The following is a 20,418-nucleotide window of genomic DNA, read 5'->3' as shown; positions in this document are numbered from 1 at the left end:
AGGGTGCTCTTGAAGCTGAAACAACTTGACTTTTAAATGAGTGCTAAAATGACTGGCTTAGACAAAGTTGAATGTGAAAGCTATTTCAGTAATAACAGAAGAATATACCAAAGAACTTTAAATGCATAACCTAAGAGCTACTATTGTACAAATTTCGACAATACTCAAAGTACACACTATGTGGTTTTCTCATAAAGAAGTTGGTTCTGAAAAGAAACAAGAAAGGCCCCATTCTCTGTTCCATGTAATGCAAATCCAATGATTGAGATTGGCTGTCTCTACAGAAAAAATAATTACATATTCCAAAATGCCTCTTAGTAGACAGTGTTTAAATAAAGTAATTTAATACAATTCTTCAAATAATATTTAATTATTGCCACTCAAAAAAGAATTCACAGATCATTTGTATTTTGTTTATCTCTGAATATAAAAATGAAAATTTCTAAAAATGTGTTTTCATATCCACAGATTTTAATGAATCATTTGAGTTCTCAAAGAAGGGCAGAGGCTAAGAGGGTGTACTGTGTGTGCTTTCAAAATTATGTTCTGGTAAAATAATAAATGTAGAGTGAAGATAAATAGCCTACATCTAGCCCCAAATCATTCCGTTTGAACCATGAAAACTTGGAACAAAAATAATTTCACAAAATCTCATTTTAATAATCTTCTTTACAAAGCACAATACTTAACACTCCTAAGTACAATCTTATAAAATGAAGCCAAAAAAAAAAATTAGTTTTCATAGATGCCTGATCAGTCCATGCTGAATGCAGAGATTTTGCCAAAATGACACTTCCAAGCTTTTCCTTACATGTCAAGTGAGGTTCATTTTATAAAGAGTGAACAGCAGCTATTCAGCCATGGGTGGGTGCTAAGCAGTATTCCAAAAGTATGTGAAATAATATATAATTCAGTGTATCTTCCCCATCCCTTCCTCCTTCCTTCGACCAACGTCTCCTTCCCAACCTCCTACACTCTCTCTTTTTATATAACAGAACAGCAAAAGCTTTTATAGAAATTAGCAATTAACTTTGAAAATTCTTTAAAAATCACATTTCCAGGGACCTAAGAGAAAGAGGGTTTTGGCCACTCCTCTGAGCTATTTAGATAAATCTGGAGATGAACATACATGAAACTATATTAATGGGGACTCTCATGGAGATGGAATGCTAAGCATACAAGGAAATCCTCTTTGGGAAACAAAATGTCAAAATGGGTGAGCACCAATTGATATTTAGGTGGAGGAAGGATGAAGGAAGTGAGTCAAGGAGAAAAAAAGCAAGAAAGATCTACTTATGATGTTTTATATGATCATTAATTAAATTATGGGAGAGTTTTGTAAAGTACTACCAATTCTCACTCTTTGTGATTGTGCAAATCTATCAATATTTAGTAATTTCCATATAAAACTCAGGAAAAAGACAAAGCAGCATTTAATTCCAAGGCAATTGAGACCCCCTCTATCCAAATTCACACATACACATACATACATATACATATATATGCATGTATATATCTATAGATATAGATATTTCTTGCAATATAGACCCTTATTTTCAAATATCATTAAAAATGAGGAAACAGAGGCATTTTCTGGGGCCAAACAGTTCATCCACTATACAGATAAAGCAGACAAGAAAACATTAGTTTCCTTTCAAAGGAAAAAAAAAAAAAAGGTAATCCATAAAAGCAGGAAAGAACTAGCAGCTGCTACAATGTAGTTACACATACCCTCCTTTCCCCTCCCCCCTCCCCCAATTCCATTCAACCTATGTGACATCGGATTTACAGGGTTGCAAAGGCAAGAGGCAATACATAAATGCAGTTTAAATGATAACACACAACAGAGAATCTTGTGCGTGAAAAAATACAACTTTTTCCCCCTTGTTTTTATTTGCATTTTTCCTTTTATTTATTTTTGCTATAGCAATGCATATTCTGTTCACTCAAAAGGTGCAAGGAAAGGAGGCAGGAATTTAACTTGGCTAATGAAAAAACAAGCAGAGATGAATTTTCTGGTTTCTTGAACAACCCAAACCCAGGACAGCTTAAAAAGACACAGCTGGTAAGACATAGCACTCTCAAATACATAGCCACCTCCAGGGACCTTTGGCTACTTGAGAGGAGCTATCTATTAAGAGAAGGGCCTCTTGTGGACTTAAGTAATGGATTATAATCATGGTAGTTGGATCAAAACAGCTCCAACCAAGAGGGTGGTGAAAAGAAGGCACAGATCATTACAAAGACCAGATTATCCTTTTTTTTTTTTTTTTTAAATACACTATTATACATAAGCTAAAATTTCTCTCCAAGGTGATAGTTTGTTTAGGGGCATAAAATTGCATATGTAAGAGAATCCTAAACAATAAGACAAAAATTAAAATTAGGCTGTTTTCTATTCAAAGCAAAAAGAAATAGTAAACATTCATTCCTAACTATATGTAGTACAAACATTATAGGAATTTGTGACAAAAGACGTTTAAAAAAATCATAAAATTATAAAGCTTGTAAACCAATAATCTGAAATACATTTTATTTATGGAAAATATCATCAAAATAGTACCACTATGGACTAAACTGCCTGAGTTTTCATTTCACTTGTGGTCTTGAAGTAGAGAAGCTGTTAGCACAATCCACTCAGTTTTAAGTCACAACCACACCACAGGGGAAGTCTTTCCTCTAGGATGGAATTTTGTGTTGTGCTATTCAAAACTTTTTGTGCTAATCCTTCAAACAGGGAAATGTCGAGGCAAACCTTAAATCATTTGGCACAAAGTTATTTTGGCTGGGGCAGAAATCTGAGTCTCAGATTCATGATGAATAATGTAACATTTCATCTATCAAGAATTCACTTTGATTGAAGAACTTTCTTTATATCATTAACTTCCATCTATCAAAAAAAAAAAAAAAGGAACCAAATTAATTGGGTGAAAATAAAGTCTCAGAGAAAAATCCAACTTTTGTAAGAGAAGTTCTTAAAATAATAACTATATATATATAATAGTAATAACAATAATACACTCTAAAGTTTGAAAAACACTTCATAAATACAATCTCATTTGATCCTTACAACAACCCTAGGAGATAGGTGCTATTATTATCCTCATTTAATAGATGAATGAATTAAAGCAGACAGAGGTGAAGCATCTGAGGTCAAATTTGAATTCAAACCTTCTTGATTCCAGGTACAGCATTCTATTCATTGCGCCGCCTAGCTAACTGGATTCTCTCATTTTATCCTTCCAAGAACTCTGGGATTATCCCCATTTTATAGAGGAGAAAGTTGAGGAAGACAGAGGTTAAGTCACTCTCCCAGAATTGAACAGTTGGTAAGTGTCTGAAGTCAGATTTGAAGCAACCTCAGGTTTGACACTCAATCTCCTGGATCACCTTGCTGCCTCATCATCCCTGATGCTACACTTAATACCAGAAATTCCTTTCTTGTTGATTATCTCTAAATTTATCCTATTTATGTGTGATTTGTATATAGTTGTTTACATATCGCTTCCCGTATTAAACTGTAAACTAGCTGAGAGCAAAGATCCTTTCCCTCCTTCTAATATATCCCCAGGGCTTAGCTCAATGCCTGGTGTGCAGCAGTCATTTAAAAAGTGCTTCTCAATTTTGGGCTAAGGGAAATATAGTTGGCTTATGATTTATGGTCAAAACTTGGTAGATTTTTTAAGATAATTCCTAATAGTATATGAATAAAATGAAAAATGAAAGCCTAAAAAAATTGATAAAAACAATGTGTGTGTGTATATATATGTATATATATACACACACACATATATACAGAGACATACACATATGTATACATGAACACATATATACATATACATGCAAGGCAATTGGGGTTAAGTGATTTGCCTAGGACTGCTTAGCTAATGAGTGATAAGTGTGTGGCTACATTTGAATTCAGGTCCTCCTGACTCCAGGGCTGATGCTCTTATCTACTGCACAATCTAGTTGCCCCTTACATATTTCTTTATACCATTGACTTTTTCTTTCTTGTTTTCTTCCTTCCTTTCTATTTCTTTCTCTCTCTCTCCCTCCCTCTCTCTCTTTTTCTTCCTTCCTTCATTCCTTCTTTCCTTTCTTTCTATCTATATGTATCATTCACATGGAGATTATATCATCTATATATTATGCAGTAGAAAGTGAATAAATGGTATAATTCCTTTTTTGTTCTCATTCAATACCTATTATGTATATATATAATGTCATAAGCTATCTCAAGGTTTTTAGAAGGATTCTGAGATTCTACCACAGGGAGAATCTGCCCATATCAATGTGTGCATTAAGGTCAATCTTCTGCTTCAACTCTCTCAAAACGGTGCGCATTTATCATTCAGTTCTTTTAGTTGTGACCCATTTGGGATTTTCTCCGCAAAGACACAGAAGTGATTTGTCATTTCCTTCTCCTGCTTGTTTTATAGATGAGGAAACGGAAGCAAACGGGAGTAAGTGACTCATCCAGAGAGAGGCTAGATTTGAACTCCGGATATGAATCTTCCCAACCTGGCACTTGGCGAACTATGGCACCACCTAGTGGCCCGTATAGGATGTACTGCAACAAGAGACGCCGGACTTAGCAGTGCTATTGATTGAGGGGGAGGGGAAGGGGGTATCGGTTTCCCCAACGTTTTGCCCACTGGTTTCCTCTTCATTTTTACATTAGCCTTGTTTCTCCTAGAAACCCCGCTTAAAACTAAAGTAAAGGAAGAGTTTGTGCCTTTCTCTTAGAATGCTTCGTGTTTTCTGTCAAACTTATTTTAATGATTTCAGAGTTCACCAGAAGAGGGCAGTATAACTGCTCATTCCAGGAGAGGGGCTAACAAAGCCTGGGCTAGCACAGCAAAAGAAAAAGAAATTTAAATACGGACAGGTATATCCCAGGGGTCTCAAAGTTATGACAGACACCACCAGACTATATATAATAGGGATTTCCCAATGTAGTACTTTCTTGCAGTATCTATAAGAACCACCTCAAAATAAAAATTCTTTTATTTGTTTATTTTTCAACACTAAATCTCAGTATCTTGCCCAAGATAGAAGCACTGAGGCCATTTATGGGCCAAATCCTGCCACTGATCGCCATTTCTAACTCAGGCCGGCTTACCTCTCCTTGGATAGGGTTGGGACCAGACATAGTGTGGACACATAATTAACTTTAGCCGACTGAAGCCCAGCCTCAAACATTCCACCAGTAAGGGATTATAAACTTATACCTCCATGCCCCACAGCTGGGGAACATTCTTTATAGAACAGATATCTAAATCTAAAATGAATTGCAAACAAGGCATCACAGTTTGAAGGGATGTTTTGTTGCTTCTTCCCAGATTTATTCATTTCCAAAGAAGGAAATTCTTTAAACCTACATTAATCTCACTATTTCAAAGTCTGATTCTTTTTGTACGGCAAAATAACTGTTTGGACATGTATACTTATATTGTATTTAATTTATACTTTAACATATTTAACATGTATTGGTCTATCTGCCATCTAGGGGAGGGGGTGGGGAGAAGAAGGGGAAAAGTTGGAACAAAAGGTTTGGCAATTGTCAATGCTGTAAAATTACCCATGCATATATCTTGTAAATAAAAAACTATAATAAAAAAACCCTACATTAATCTTTAAAAATTAATTGGCATCAGTAAAATACATTTTCTAGTTTAGACAGAAAGGATAATTTCTTTTCAAATAAAAATCCTGGAACTAGTCTTTGTCCAAATGCAAAGAACTTTAGAGTTGAAAGGAAACTGAGAAAATACTTATCCTGTCATTTTATCAATGAAGAAAACAGTCTGAAAGATGTCAAAGTGATTTGTTCAACATCACACAGCAGCTGTTGCAATTGGAACCCAGATTGCCTAGCTCCCAGTTCTTTTTATTTCCCCAAATATGTCCCTAAAGTCCACCCACAAAAAGTGCTACCACATACCTGTAATCGAAGACGAATCTTCTTTTCTTCATCCAATTCAGACAATAACTGCTTAATTTCTCTTCTGAAAATGGAAAAGAGTTTTTAAAGAGAAGCTTGATTATTTTAATTCAAATATTTCTTTTGCTCTGGAATGTTTTAAATTCTCCCTAATTAATAATATTTTACAAAAAAATGATACATTTTATTTTCCTTGGTTAAGTTTAAATGACATAGCCAAGAGCAACTTCCTCATATCCTTGTAATATAACTTTGATAACAACATATTTACCAAATTGCTATTTAGCATTAATTAAAATATCATATTTATTTGAAAAGATATGTTGTTTCACAGCTACATTTTTTCCTTTCATAGATTTTTAATTTTTACAAGTTTTATTGGTGGCATTTAATTGATTCTCACATAGTCCCTTATTAAATATTATAAGAATATTATTAGACCAAAAGTCTTTAAATTTGACAAGGTGTCAAGGTGCAGCACACATATAGGCAATCTTTGGGAAAATAAATTCAACTATCCAAAAGCTCATAAAAATAGGCTAATTTTTTTTCATAATCACAAATACTGATTAAAAATAAGCCTGAGAGTCCACCCCACTTCAAAGATAAAAATGGCAAAATTCAATCCAGGTTGGCACAAATATGGTTACTTAAAAAAATCCCTCCTTACCTCTTTTTTTTTTTTTTTTTAAATAGTATGCCTTCAACAACAATACTATATGATGATGAATTCTGACGGACCTGGCCGTCTTCAGCAATGAGATGAACCAAATCAGTTCCAATGGAGCAGTAACGAACTGAACCAGCTACACCCAGCGAAAGAACTCTGGGAGATGACTAAGAACCATTATATTGAATTCCCAATCCCTATATTTTTGCCCGCCTGCATTTTTTTATTTCCTTCACAGGCTAATTGTACAATATTTCAGAGTCCAATTCTTTTTGTACAGCAAAATAATGGTTTGGACATGTATACTTATTTTGTATTTAATCTAAACTTTAATATATTTAACATGTATAAGTCATCCTGCCATCTAGGGGAGGGGGTGGGGGGAAGGAGGGGAAAAATTGTAACAAAAGGTTGGCAATTGTCAATGCTGTAAAATTACTCATGTATATAACTTGTAAATAAAAAGCTATTAAGAAAACGTTTCTTGGAGGGATGCTTATTGATCCAGTTTTTGATGGAAGAACTGAGCACTGATCCACAGAGAAAAAGGTAGGAAGCACTTTAGACAGGAAGAACAATATGAGAAAAAGCAGGAACCTGAAGACCAGCATATGCAGTGAACTGAAAAGAGTATGATCTGGAGTATAAAGATTTTGATAAGAAATATTGAGACACAATACTGATGATGAACCATGAAGGACAAGGGGAGGAGTTTGGATAGAAGAGAGAGAGCCATTTTGAGTTCTTGACTGAAAGATAAAAATGGTATATGAGGAAGATATTTAGGTACTATAATGAATCCCTCATGGGATTCATTATAGTAGAGAAGATATGTAGGCAGGGAAATCATGTGTCATTATTTCTTACTATTTACGTCTTGCTTTTTCCAATTAGATTGTAAATGCATTGAGGAAACAGACAATACCCCAATTACTTTTTTATTATTTTTATAATTAATTATTATAAATAATAATATAAAAATAAAAATTATTTTTATAGTACAAATAGAAAAATAACTACATAGAGTATGAATTCAATTAAAAGCTTTCTGATTATTTCAATATTAGTTTTAAGATATTTAAGTCCTACCCACTACCTCCCATCCCCATTGTCTCAATCTCTGCCTCAGAAAAGCTGAGAGGATATATGAAGGAATGTCTTAGAGAAGACCTAGACTATAAAAATACTGCCTTCTTGTTTATCTATTCCTCCCCCATGGCTTGTAATGAGGGTAGCCAGAGGCTGAGAGGATATGATAGGGCTTCAAATATCACACTACAATCAAGAACAGAATGGAGTGGACCCTAGAGACTTCTTGTCATCAAACTGCATGATAGTGCTGATAATTTGAAGGTTCTCCTACCCTTTGTAAGTCTCGGAACTCCCCAATCTAGAAGAGAAAAGAGTTCAGAAAGTCTTGCTTTGGGGGAACACTTCCTGCTAACCCCCACCTGTCAAACTAAGGGACTTTCTGGGTATCCTTTGGTCATTCAAAAACCTTCTACATCATTCAAAGAGAGTCTGGTAGACCTTAAAATTTTTTCAGAGTTTTGGGATATACTAAGCCACCAGCCAATTCAGACTTTATACCTTATATGAGTGCTGGATGATTTGTAATTTAAGGTTTTGCTTTCTAGGGAAGGAAAAAAAAAAACACAAGATTACAAGCAAACCCCTGAAAAGAGGAATTAGATAACTCCTATAACACTCACTTTTGCTGGTCCTTCATCGTTTCAATGATGGTCCTCAACTCTTTCACTTGTGTCCTAAGCTCTTCCACAGCTGACTGACCATAGCTCAACTGCTCAGTCTTTGGCTTTCCTTCGATGCTGAACAGGGAAGGGGAGTTTGACCGGTGACTCGCTGTTCCCAAAGACGCTGAGTGAAGGGAAGACGAGGAGGAGGAAGAGAGTGCAGTTTGTGTGCTGCTCCCAACAGCAGCCATCCCCCCAGGCTTTGGAGGCAAGGAGGCTTTGTTGTCGGATACCTATGGGAGACCAGGAACAAAACCCACTGATGAGCTGCCAGCCTGCTCGGGTCTACCAGAAAACAGCCAAAAGCTGCCCTTTCCCACCGGGCCTTCCATTATGCAAACTCCCTCAGAGACCACAGTAAATAAAAACACACCATATTTATGTAACAAAACTGGAGGCCGACCCTACCACTAGATGTCACTAACGGCCCGCTTGAAAGCTACAGAAGCTTTCAGACTGGCTTACCTTGTTTTAAGTAATAGACAATTTGGTGGATGGGATGAGAAAATTGAATCCTCTATTAGATTTATTATTTAAAGGAACCCTGACATGATATTTTAAATAAATTGCAAGCTTGTTTGACATGCAAATTTGCAAAGCATTCCCTATTTTTCAGACATACCCAGTAATCCAATGACAGTCAGCTCCTAGCTGTACCTTACACAGAATACTCCATCTTGGCTGCCCCACACCTGGAAGGTTCTCCCTCCTCATCTCTCAGCTTCCCAGGCTGCCTTCAAAACCCATGTAAAATCCTGTTTTCTGCAAGAAGGCCTTTCCTAGTCCCTGGTTATCTCAACGCCACTCTTCTTAGATTAGCCCCAGTCTGGTCTAACTGTAACTTGTCTATATAGAGTGATTTTCCCATGTTGTCTCCCTCATCAGCATGTGAGCTCCTCAAAAGTAGGGAGAATCTTTGCCTTTCCTTGTAGCCCCAGCACTTAACACAGTGCTTGCCATTTCATGAATGCTAATTGCCTATATTATTTTCAGGGTAATGTGCATTACATTAGATTGCAACTATTGTAAAAGATGCATGTACCACCATCCTGGAAAATGCAAAAAATTAAAATCCCTGAGAAATGTTCATTTCTTTTATATTTCTCTCAAAAATGTCTTAACATGTATGCTCATAATTAAATTTCTAATAAACATAAGAGATATCTTGATTCTATTTTAATAAGTAAACATTTTATTTTTTATCTTAGTTCATGTTCCCAGGAATGCCAGAATGGTTAGAACAGGGGTCCTCAAACTACGGCTCACGGGCCAGATGTGGCAGCTGAGGACGATTATCCCCCTCACTCAGAGCTACGAAGTTTCTTTATTTAAAGACCCACAAAACAAAGTTTTTGTTTTTACTATAGTCTGGCCCTCCAACAGTCTGAGGGACAGTGAACTGGCCCCCTATTTAAAAAGTTTGAGGACCCTTGGGAGAAGATATTCCAGATGCTCCCTAGTCAGTCAATAAACATTTATTAAGAGCTTGCTATGTGCCAGACATTGTGCTAGGGATAGAAAGAAAGGTAAAAGATACTCTCAGCTCTTGAGAAATTCAATCTAATGAGGGAGACAACATGCAATAAACTATGTACAAACAAGTTATACACAAAATAAATAAGAAATTACAGAAGGAAGGTACAACAATTAAGAGAGACCAGGAAAGGCTACCTGTAGAAGAATGGATTTTAATTGGGAAGTCAGGAAGCAGAGATGAGGAGGGCAAGCATTTCAGGGATGAGAAATAACCAGTTAAAATGCTAAGAGCCAAAATATGAAACATCATGTTATGGAGTATATTGTGTGAGGAATAGCCAGGAGGTCAATGAAGCTGGATCAAAGATCAGGGAGAGGGACGGTAGCTGTAAGGTCATATTAGTTATACACATACCCTATTCATCATACAAAGGCTTCCCTTATTTCTTATTGACCAATTATTTTAAATTGCTCACACCATCTTAGAAATGGATATTTTAAAGAGGACTACAGAAATAAAATGTTAAAACTTAAAACACCTAAAATCCACCCTTAAATATGTCATTCTTTCCTTTCATGGGAATATTATTTCTGTTTTCTTTTAACAGTCTGCTCCTTTTTTGACCCAGACCTATGATTTTATTGATCAGAATATGGAATTAGTTGTCTGTGAGAAAAATACCCCTCCCAATGCAGATGAGCAAATTCTCTGAAATCTGTAGCACAATTAATTATTTGAAGGCAATGAGTGGTTAAGCTAATTTCCCATGGTTACATAGCTAGTAAATGTCAAAAACAAGGCCCAAAACAAGATCTTCATGACTGAGGTCAGCTCTTTCTATTCATTATTAGTTCAAGCTGCCTCCTATGAGAACCCCTTACACTAATTTAAAGGCAGACCTTTCCAAAAATATCTCATGACCTGACAAATATTTGTGCATGAGGGACTATTAAGTCTCCTGGGAAAGAAGCAAAAAGTAAGGCACAGCATTTTATGTATTTATTTTAGGAGCTGCTAGATTGTAGTTTTTGAGGCTTGGAAGGGGTATAGGAGGAAATTGTGTGGAAAACAAATATTGAACTTAGAAATCTCAGGAATTCTAACTAGCTGACACCTACCTACTATAACTAAAGCTTCCAAAAAGTCAATGACATTTCACTGAGATGCTGTCTGCCTTAATGATTAAACCAATCGATGCTATCTGAGCATCCCCTAAATGTCTGTGTTTTCAGTTCACCCTAATTTGTCTTTAGAGTCTTTAGAGTGAAAGAATGGGGACCCAAGGGCACCTTATACGTGCTCGTACCCCTACCTGTGATATGGTAACAGTCTTTGCCGTCTTCTTGGACACGTCTATTCCTCTGTGTGCAAGGGAAGTGTGCTCCTCTTTATCTTCTTCTGGGCTTGGAGAGTCAAAGAAATCAGGACTTGAAAGGGAAGACTAGGTGAGGCACAGAGAAAGGGAAGAAAGTCTTGTTAATATCATGGATGTGCCAGGTAAGATCATTCATTGTATGCTCACCATGGCCTTTGTGAACCCGGAAAAGCAGGATTATTCCCATTTAACAGATGAGCAAAGTAAGGCTTACCAGGTAAATAAACCAGGACTTTACACTAGGTCTCCTATTCCACCGATCCCCAAAATGCCTCATTTAAATTGGCTAAAGGATGTTGTTTCTGAATTATTCCAATTCTACCTGTTATTTATGCTGTTTTGCTTTGAAATCTCTCTAGGTTCGCTATAGCCTAAAGTATCTCAAGGAGAACTCTTCCTTGGACATGTCATGGGAGGAGAGAACTATCTCCTTGTTCTCTTCAACAGCATGAGAGAAAGGGATCATTTCCATCCTGTGGGCAAATTCCACATCTGACTGGATATCTTGGGGCCACAGATAGGACCTCAGAGGCCATCTAGTCCAGCCTGCTTCTTAAAATGAGGAAATTGGGGCCCAGAGAGATTAATGGATGCATCCAAAGTCCCACAAGTAGAAAACACTAAAGATGATATTGGAACCCAGGCCCCCTTTCAACATTACTAATCTGGACATTTTGCCAACATATCATTCTGGACTTATTTATTAATGACATTTTAATTTTATGTTTTAAGGTTTGCAAAGCACATTTCTTATTTGATTCTCACAATAACCCTATGAGATATTATTTTCCCCATTTACAATTAAACAGGCTTATCCAGAAATTAAATGGTTTATCCACAGTCCTATAGCATATACATAATGATCTTTATAGTTCTACGATGGAAAAGTGAGGGAAGAGAGAGAGAGAGAGAGAGAGAGAGAGAGAGAGAGAGAGAGAGAGAGAGAGAGAGAGAAGGAGAGAAAGGAAAAGAGAAGAGGAGAAAAAGGAGAGAAAAAGAGAGAAACAGAAATAGAGACAGAGAAAGGAGGAAGAAGAGGGAGAAGCAGAAGGAAAAGGAAAAGAGGGAGAGAAATAGAGAAAAGAGAATGGGGGGTAGAGGGTAGAGAGAGAGAGGATCTAAGTTCAAATCCTAGCTCTGCCAATTCCTACCTATACCTTCCTTTAGGAAATTACTTTGTTTCCTAAACCTATTTCCTCATCTATAAAATGAAAACTACTTTAGATGGCTTCTGAGGTCTCTTCAAGTTCTAAAAACTGTGATCCTATTAGTTACATATGCTTCCCAACTCAAAGGCCCTCACTAATATAAAACATAAATAATTACCTTACATACTACTTAGTGTCTTACATATGATTATATGGATAACTTAATGTCAGTAAGGGTTCTAGAGGTTCTTTACCTTTTTCACATCATGGGCTCATTTGGCAATCTGATAAAACCTATGGATTCCTTCTTGGAATAATGTTTTTAAATAAATGAAATATACAGAATTACAAAAGAAAACAATTATTTAAGTTATCATTTGAAATGCAGTTACCAAAATTAAAAAAAAAAATTAGAGACTTCAGTTAAAAATCCTTGCATGAAGCTTTATGGCTCTAAACTCCCTGGATTTTAGTTTCCTCATTAGTAAATTAGATAGTAGAGGATGTGTGTGTGTGTGTGTGTGTGTGTGTGTGTGTGTGTGTTAGTCTGGATCAGCTCCATTTATCATCAATCATTTCTTTCATTCTGATTCCACTCCAATGAAGGAAATGAGGGAGTATATGGCCTGGAAGAGGGGAAGGAGGAAAAGGGTCTGTTGCATTTTTTTCTTTTCACAGATATGCATAAAAAACAAAATCATAAACAGAGAATTCAGATTCTACATGTTCCATTTGTACTTATGCTTAGTGAACCCACTAAGCATAAACTGCTTCGGATAAATCACTACCTCTCCAATGAGGTATCCTAGATCATCTCTGATTTTACAAGCAAAGAAGAGGGACAGTGATGATTAGGAATCACTTACAGATGTGAGAGACTGGGACGGGGGCCGTCTACCAGTGGCTTTTGGTCTGCTTGTTGTCGGATGACTGAGCTTCTCAGTAGATGATACCACAGAGTCGAAACCTTCTAGGTCTAAAATAAAAGCAAAAAGAAAAAGAAAACAACTGTGATGGAAGGAAAAAAAATCTTATGAGAATAAGAAGAATGAATTGAGGGCCCCTTCACATGTCACAAAGAAATACATTTCCCCCCACCCCATATGAAGTGAGCTTCAGACCTGCCTCTGGTCCTTCTCCACACCATAACTGCTGTCTCACTCCTCCTGGCAATGCTACCTTTCTATCTCTTGTCTCATCTCTTTATGAATTGTCTTCCTCGATTAGAATGTAGCCCCTTTTAAGATAAAGAGGATCTGGCTTATTTATTTGTATTCCCAGCATTTAGCACACTGCCTGGCACATAGAAAACATTTAATAAATGCTCTATCTTCCTATCTTCCTACCTACTTATTTATAATTTATCTCTTTAGGTATCTAGGTATTCATGAGGGTCTACAAAAAAATATTACAGAAACTGAGTGAATTAATTTTCTCTCTCAGTTTAGGAAGCTACTGTGGGAAAAGGAAAGTACTGCATGAATTTTCCTTCAGCATGGAAAGAGCTGCTTCCATAAATCTTAGAAGAGCTGTAGAAAAAAGGGAGGGCATTGCTCTTAGAAGCCTCTTTCTTTCACCACTAAAGGTAAAATTTAATAGATAAAGTGTTCTGGTTGCATCAATAGAAAAAGCAGTTACCAAAAACTGTTACCATAGCAAAGGGTATATTGATTACCAGTGATTGATTCCAGAATACAAAAGGCATCCTTGTAGAAGGCCTAGGAAATCCATTTGGTTGTGTTATTGTTATTTAATGTCTTCTCAAACCCATCATTCACTTCCTATTTTGTCCTAAGATATATTATATTTTATATAACTTTTCATGTATATGGATGTTTTTTATATTTTCAACTAGACCATAAGGTCTTCCCAAGCTACTCAGATAGTAAGTATTCAATAAACATCTTGTAAACTGAAGATGAGACTGGATATCATCAAAAAATCAAATACTTATTGAACATCAACTATGTGCCCAGCAGAGATCTTCTGGCCTAGACACCCCTTCTGATTTCTAGAGTTACATCATCTTTCAAAAATAATTTGGGGTAATGGCTTCAATGCAATTGAACTGACATTTTAAAGCACCTATAACACACAGTGCCAGACACTGGAGTTAAAATGATGAGCAATGACATAGATCCTGCCTCCCAAGAGCTTTCATTTCATTAAGTGATGATAGTAAAACATTATATATGTATATATTCTACAACATACATTTTACTGATAAAGGGGACATAAGAGAGAGCTTTGGAAGGCAAGGTAGATTTAGAAGGGAATGAGAGAATCAAGGTTCTAAATATTTCAGGGAGGAAAAAAGAAATGACTTCAATGCATGTAGATGTGTCTGTGATTCATTAACAAATGCAGAAATAATTGATGGAGAGAGAGAAGGGCCCAAAGGCACACTGTGCTTCAAGCCTGGGAATGCACTATTTTGTTACCTGATGGGACAAGGAATGCCTTTTATATTCTAACAAATACAATGATTAGACAAGGAAAAAGTTGCTAAACAAATCTTTGGCCTTCTTTTGTTGATAGTCAAAATAATATGGCTTATCCTGTTAATGGGATACTGGAGTTGAACAGTTTGGACATCAGCTCCTGAAATGAGCTAAGCAGAGTCAAACATGATTCATTGGTCAACAGAAGCTAGTAAATCATAGTCACATGAACCTGACATTTGGTTCACTTATATGATTCTTGCACCTGGTAAGTGAATAATGAAGTAATTATTTTATACGAGCTTTTAAGGTTTTTGTGTAAAATTTAATATAGCCTCACAAACCCTTGGGCGTGGGAAATGAGCAAACATGTGATATTCTCAAATTCTTTCCAAAGATTGGTCCTCCCTTGAGTTAGAGAAGGCAATGACCTAAGTAAAGGTCCTCCCCCTACCCCAACTCTTTCCTGCTGGCCTTACTAAGATGCCTAAACCTTTCTTGCTAGCCCCTCCTCATTCTCTTAAACAAAATGTTTAAAAATTCATCTGTAACACAATAACCTCGCATCAGTATCAACATTTGAAAATAAATTGGTTTAACAGAGAAGTCAGGTAGTCACCTAAGAGGGCTCTAAAGGAAAGAAACAGAAATATGTTTTGAGTGTTGGCTGTGATTAAGAAAGTCTAGATCTGGTAAGGCCATCACAAAAAAAAGAGGCCCCAGGCAGTGATACAGTAGAGTAAGGGAGCAAGAGGGAGAATGGGAGTGGGAACCAGACACTGAGAGCAAGAAAAGGTTTAAAAATGGGACTAAAAGGATGCTAAAATTTTACGTATTTTTTGAATTTTGCTGTTAGGAAGGACAGAAAGCTTTGGAAAGGTGAATTTAAAGCCAAGGGGTGGGTGAATTAATTTCTTTATCCTCAAAATTTTCATTGTACTTTTTCAGGATTTCTTCATTTTCACTTATATTCTCTATTATATCACTGTTATTTATACCTTTCTTGCTCCAGGCCTCTACTCCCATCATAAGATTGTAAGTATCTTGAGAGCAGGATATTTGATGTAATTAATTTTATTTATATCCTCTCTTCTTTCCTCTGCTCCTCTTTCTCTTTTTTTCCTTCTTCCTTCCTTCCTTGTCTCTTGTCTGTCTCCCTCACTTCCTATGAGTTCATAGTAGGCATGTGTTTGATTGAATTAAACACTTCCTATATGGAAGACATTGTGTTATATTGGAGACAACGAGAGGCTTGAGTTACCAAATAAATAGGTTCTATAAAAGTCAACTCAGAAGAGTCTGGAACCTGGACCCAGGTTCAATTTAAGCAGCATTTTTCTATTTTAGGCACCTTTTATGTGAATTCCTACACCTTCTTCTTAAAGAGTTGCAAGAATTCAATACTGTCTTCTTCTGCCTTGGAGCTAGGATAAATTCCAATTGAGAGCCTTCCTACCCCCTCATCTACCATCCAACCTTATCTACATAACATTTCTTTCAGAGTTCAAGGACTTGTCATAGTTTGATGGGCACCTTTTACATAGGTTAAGCCTTTTAAAACTTATTTTTTTAAAAGAAAAGGTTAGTAACTATTATAATCTCACTGTTTTTCTGTTTTTGTTGCCTTTCACAAATGATGATTTAGGTAGCTCTATTTGATTAATGAATCATCAAGTATGAATGTGATTAATAACCCATCTTGGAAAGTCCCTAGAAGTATAAACTGTGATCCTCTCAGCCGATTTTCAATATTCCCTCTTTAATCTGTCTTCAAACTTTCTCAGTAAGGAAATCATAGACTACATCATGGAAGGTTAGTTTGTAGAAAAGGCTTTTTCAATATGGCTACTGTTTCTAGAGGATTCTTCTCCACTAAAGAGGAAAGGAAAAATGGATGGAAAGAAGGAAAGAAGGAAGGAAGAAAGGATGGAAGGATGGATGGAAGGAAGGAAGGAGGGATCAATTACTGTGGTGAAATAAGGAAAGTACTGGATTTTTGAGCTGGAGAATTTCTGTCAGCACATTGCACAGGAGTCACAGCACCAGAGTTTTAATGACAGTGTTGCCCTGAGCCCTTCTGAGTCTCACAGAATAGGAGGAAGATGGTCTAGCTAACACCTATAGTTCCTTTCAGCTCTTGGGCCATCTCTTACCACCAATTCCCTCTGATCCTCTCTCACAAAAGGAAAACCTTTTATCATTAATGAATCAAATTATGTGAAGTGAGGCTCACTCACAGAGAACACATAAGTCATCCTTTCAGCCTAACTTACCATGGCTTTGGGTACAAAAAAAACCATGGCTTTATTTATGGCAGTTCAGCTTTGAACTGATAAAAGACTCATCTGGTTGGGAGACCAGTAGCTGAGAACTACATGCATTTGAGGTTATACTGGTATATTTCTATGTACTACCAACTGTGATATGTCCTTACTTCCTCAAATGTTGGAGAAAAAAACAATACAATTGTACACTCAGACCCACATACACACATTTTTAAATCACTAAAGTATAAATCATGCTCCCCATGATTATGTTAGTTAGCTCTAGTGAAGGCAGATTTTTCCATTACTAACCCTTTGTGGTGGAAGGGAAATGTTATACTTTTCATCGTGGTTTTCAAATGAATCAAGCTGAAATTTGATATGAATTTTTTTTTATCCCAGCTAGGAATTTTTCCTCTCAGTTAAAAAAAAAAGTCTCAAAGCCTATAAGCCATCCTAAAATTTTTGAGCTGGAGAAACAATAGGGTTTTTTTTAAAGCTAGCTTCACTGCGATGAAAAGTTGTCAGATGGAACTTTTGTGATACCTGGGAGAAAAAAAAAATTCTTTTAACACAGCAAAGATGATTTTTATTGAAAATGACAAAGTATAGTCAGAAGGGATCTTTCTCACTCTGTGTAGCATGTTAAACTTGCTTATTTTCCATAAGGACTAATTCTCATTTACTTCAACTGGAAAATCTGCCATCATTTTCCATGGACATCCCAGACCAGTCACAATGCTTGCAATTACCACATAAAGCACAGATGGTAAAAACATGGAAAAGAGACTGTCATATGTTTGACTCAGGACAGCCATCCTCAAAGGCTTTCTCCATGAAGCTATTTGCTAGTTTTTTATTTTTAAATATCACTCTTCATGTCCATTTTTGTAGTCTAGCATCACAGGATTAGAAATGCTTAACTTAAAGCAAGTCACAATTTTTCACTGTGCCTCAGTTTCTTCATCTACAAAATGATCAATACTTCTTTCCATAGATTTTTTTTCAAAGGGGAAATTGTCTAGTTTATTAGAGAATTTTAAAGAGTGTTTTTCACTAAATATTAATTAAAGCACTATGCTAATCACTTGAGAAGATATCAAGAAGTTGTTTTTGCTCTACCATTATTCCCCCTCCTTTACCCAGTGTTGTTGACGTCTTGAATATTAGTATGAAGACCTAGAGAAGGAGATTCTTTATAAAGCTAACTTGATTTTCAAGAAGATACTGCTCAAAACTTGAACTATTTTCCATTATACAATGATAAACTCTTTCCCACTTTGTTGTTGATATTTTTTTCAGTTCTGTCCAATTCTTCATGACCTCATTTGGGGTTTTCTTGGCAAAGATACTGGAGTGGTTTACCATTTCCTTTTCCAGCCCATTTTACAGATGAGGAATCTAAGCAAACAGGTTACATGATTTGCCTAGCATCATACAGCTAGTAAGTGTTTGGGATTTGAACTCAGGGAGATGAGCTTTGCAGCACTCCAGGCCCAGCACTCTATCTACTGCACCACCTAGCTAGAATAGGAAATAAGGAAAAGTTATCAAAGAAAATAGAAAGATCTGTCTCTATGAGGAAACTGAATCATAAAAGGCCAATATTTAAAGAGATATCAAAGGACCATCTAGCCAAATTCTTCCTTTACAGCTGAGGCTTCCTGGCTGTCAATACTTTGTTCTACTATGTATATGTCACATTGTCTCTTTCAGGTAACAAATTACCCAATTTATGAAATCCCATCACAAAAATGCAGTATTACATCTAATAGGTATTCTATTGCTTGCCTTCTCAACAGATAAAGGAAGGGAATTAGGGAGAAAATTTGAAACTCTAAATTTTTTTAAATGAATGTTAAAAATAAGTTAGTTTAAAAATAAACAAAAGTATTGTTCTGAGCTCTAAGTAAGCATTAAATAAATACTCGCCTATTTATCAAAAACAAATGGGGCCTGACTCACTGATTGAAAATTCTATTTCAGGAAATTAAAGGAAAGTAAATTCTGAATGTAGCAGATTTATCACAGATTTAAGGCTAGAAGCCAACCTTAGAAAATACCTAGTTCTCGTTTTCCCCCTCTCCCCATTTTAGAGATTAGGAAACAGAGATGCTAAAAGACAGTGACATGGTAGGTTACACAGAGAACAAGAAGAGGTGGTATTTGAATCCAAATTCAATGTTTTCTCCACTACAGCACAGTATTTCAGTGCAGTCGTGGGCTTTTGTTAAACTATGGTCTGCATGTTGCATTATTATAAACAATTTAAGAGCTGAAGAAGTTTCTGAAAAGATAGGGAAACGACAAGAAATGTTCTTTTGCATCACAGTGCCCATCCTTTTAGATTGGACCCAGGTAGTATTTTATCCATTCCTGGTAAACAGCACCAATGACACTTAGTATATTTTTTTCTTCATGAATCAGAAGCTCTGTATAATTCAATCGAAAGCAATTATAAATCTTGATATCTCTCTGTGAGAATTACACTGTGTCATCTTAAACAACAGCATACAATTTCTTCTACCCAAATGTAATTTTTTTAAAGAAAGATTTACTTTTAATAAGTCTTTAACTATTAAGCCTGGTGTGTGTGTGTGTGTGTGTGTGTGTGTGTGTGTGTGTAAGAATAAAAAATTATTCAGTTGTGCACATGGCAATTTCCCCCCATTTTGCATTTAAGTTAAAGATAAAATTTTTAAAAATTATTAAACTTTTACAGATCATAACTTCTTACTGTATCTCAGACTAAAGATTATACATTGGCTAAGCAATACAAAACTCTTCACTGAAACAGAGAGGCAGTTGGAAGGAGAAAACAAAGTACACAAGAGTTTTAATTTAACTCAGTAAACATGTATTAACATCTGAATCTATGGAAGATATCAAAAAATATTATGACAGCCACCTTAGAGGAGTTTATAATCAAGTAATTCACTAAACATTTGTTAAGTACCTACCATGTGTTTAATATTGAATTAAGTTATTTGGGAAGAAAGAGAAAGAAAGACAAAGGAGTTTTGATTTTATTGAACAAATATATGACTTTGATACTGTGCTAGACATGGGAGATAGATTTTCAGTTGTGCCCAACTCATCCTAGTTCCATTTGGTTTTTTGGTTTCGTTTTTTTTGTTTGTCTGTTTTGTTTTTTTGGCAAAGATACTAGACTGGTTTGCCATTCCTTTCTGTATATTATTTTACAGATGCATGAACTGAAACAAACAGGTTTAATGACCTGCCCAGGGTCACACAGCTAGTGTCCAAGGCCATATTTGAACTCACAAAGAGAGATGAGTTTTCCTGAAATAAAGCTTGACATTGCATCTACCAGCTGTTTCATCT

At 36.0% G+C, this 20,418-nt stretch overlaps 1 protein-coding gene across 6 annotated transcripts in view; it reads right to left on the bottom strand.

Moving 5' to 3' along the window:
* Positions 1 to 636: 636 nt before the first annotated feature.
* SH3KBP1 (SH3 domain containing kinase binding protein 1) overlaps positions 637 to 20,418 on the bottom strand; it is a 457,572-nt gene continuing 437,790 nt past the window's right edge. For all 6 annotated transcript variants that reach the window (XM_051985147.1, XM_051985148.1, XM_051985150.1 and 3 more), the window contains 5 exons: positions 13,235 to 13,344; positions 11,158 to 11,286; positions 8,327 to 8,601; positions 5,945 to 6,008; positions 637 to 2,890 (listed from right to left, as the gene is read on the bottom strand). In XM_051985147.1, coding sequence (XP_051841107.1) covers positions 2,849 to 2,890; positions 5,945 to 6,008; positions 8,327 to 8,601; positions 11,158 to 11,286; positions 13,235 to 13,344 — 620 coding nt within the window. In that variant the 3' untranslated portion in view covers positions 637 to 2,848. The remainder of the gene's footprint in view (positions 2,891 to 5,944; positions 6,009 to 8,326; positions 8,602 to 11,157; positions 11,287 to 13,234; positions 13,345 to 20,418) is intronic.

This window comes from Antechinus flavipes, chromosome 3 (genome assembly GCF_016432865.1).
Source record: "Antechinus flavipes isolate AdamAnt ecotype Samford, QLD, Australia chromosome 3, AdamAnt_v2, whole genome shotgun sequence".
NCBI lineage: Eukaryota > Metazoa > Chordata > Mammalia > Dasyuromorphia > Dasyuridae > Antechinus > Antechinus flavipes.
The sequence above is the reverse complement of the archived record's forward strand: the minus strand, read 5'-3'. Positions and strand labels throughout refer to the sequence as shown.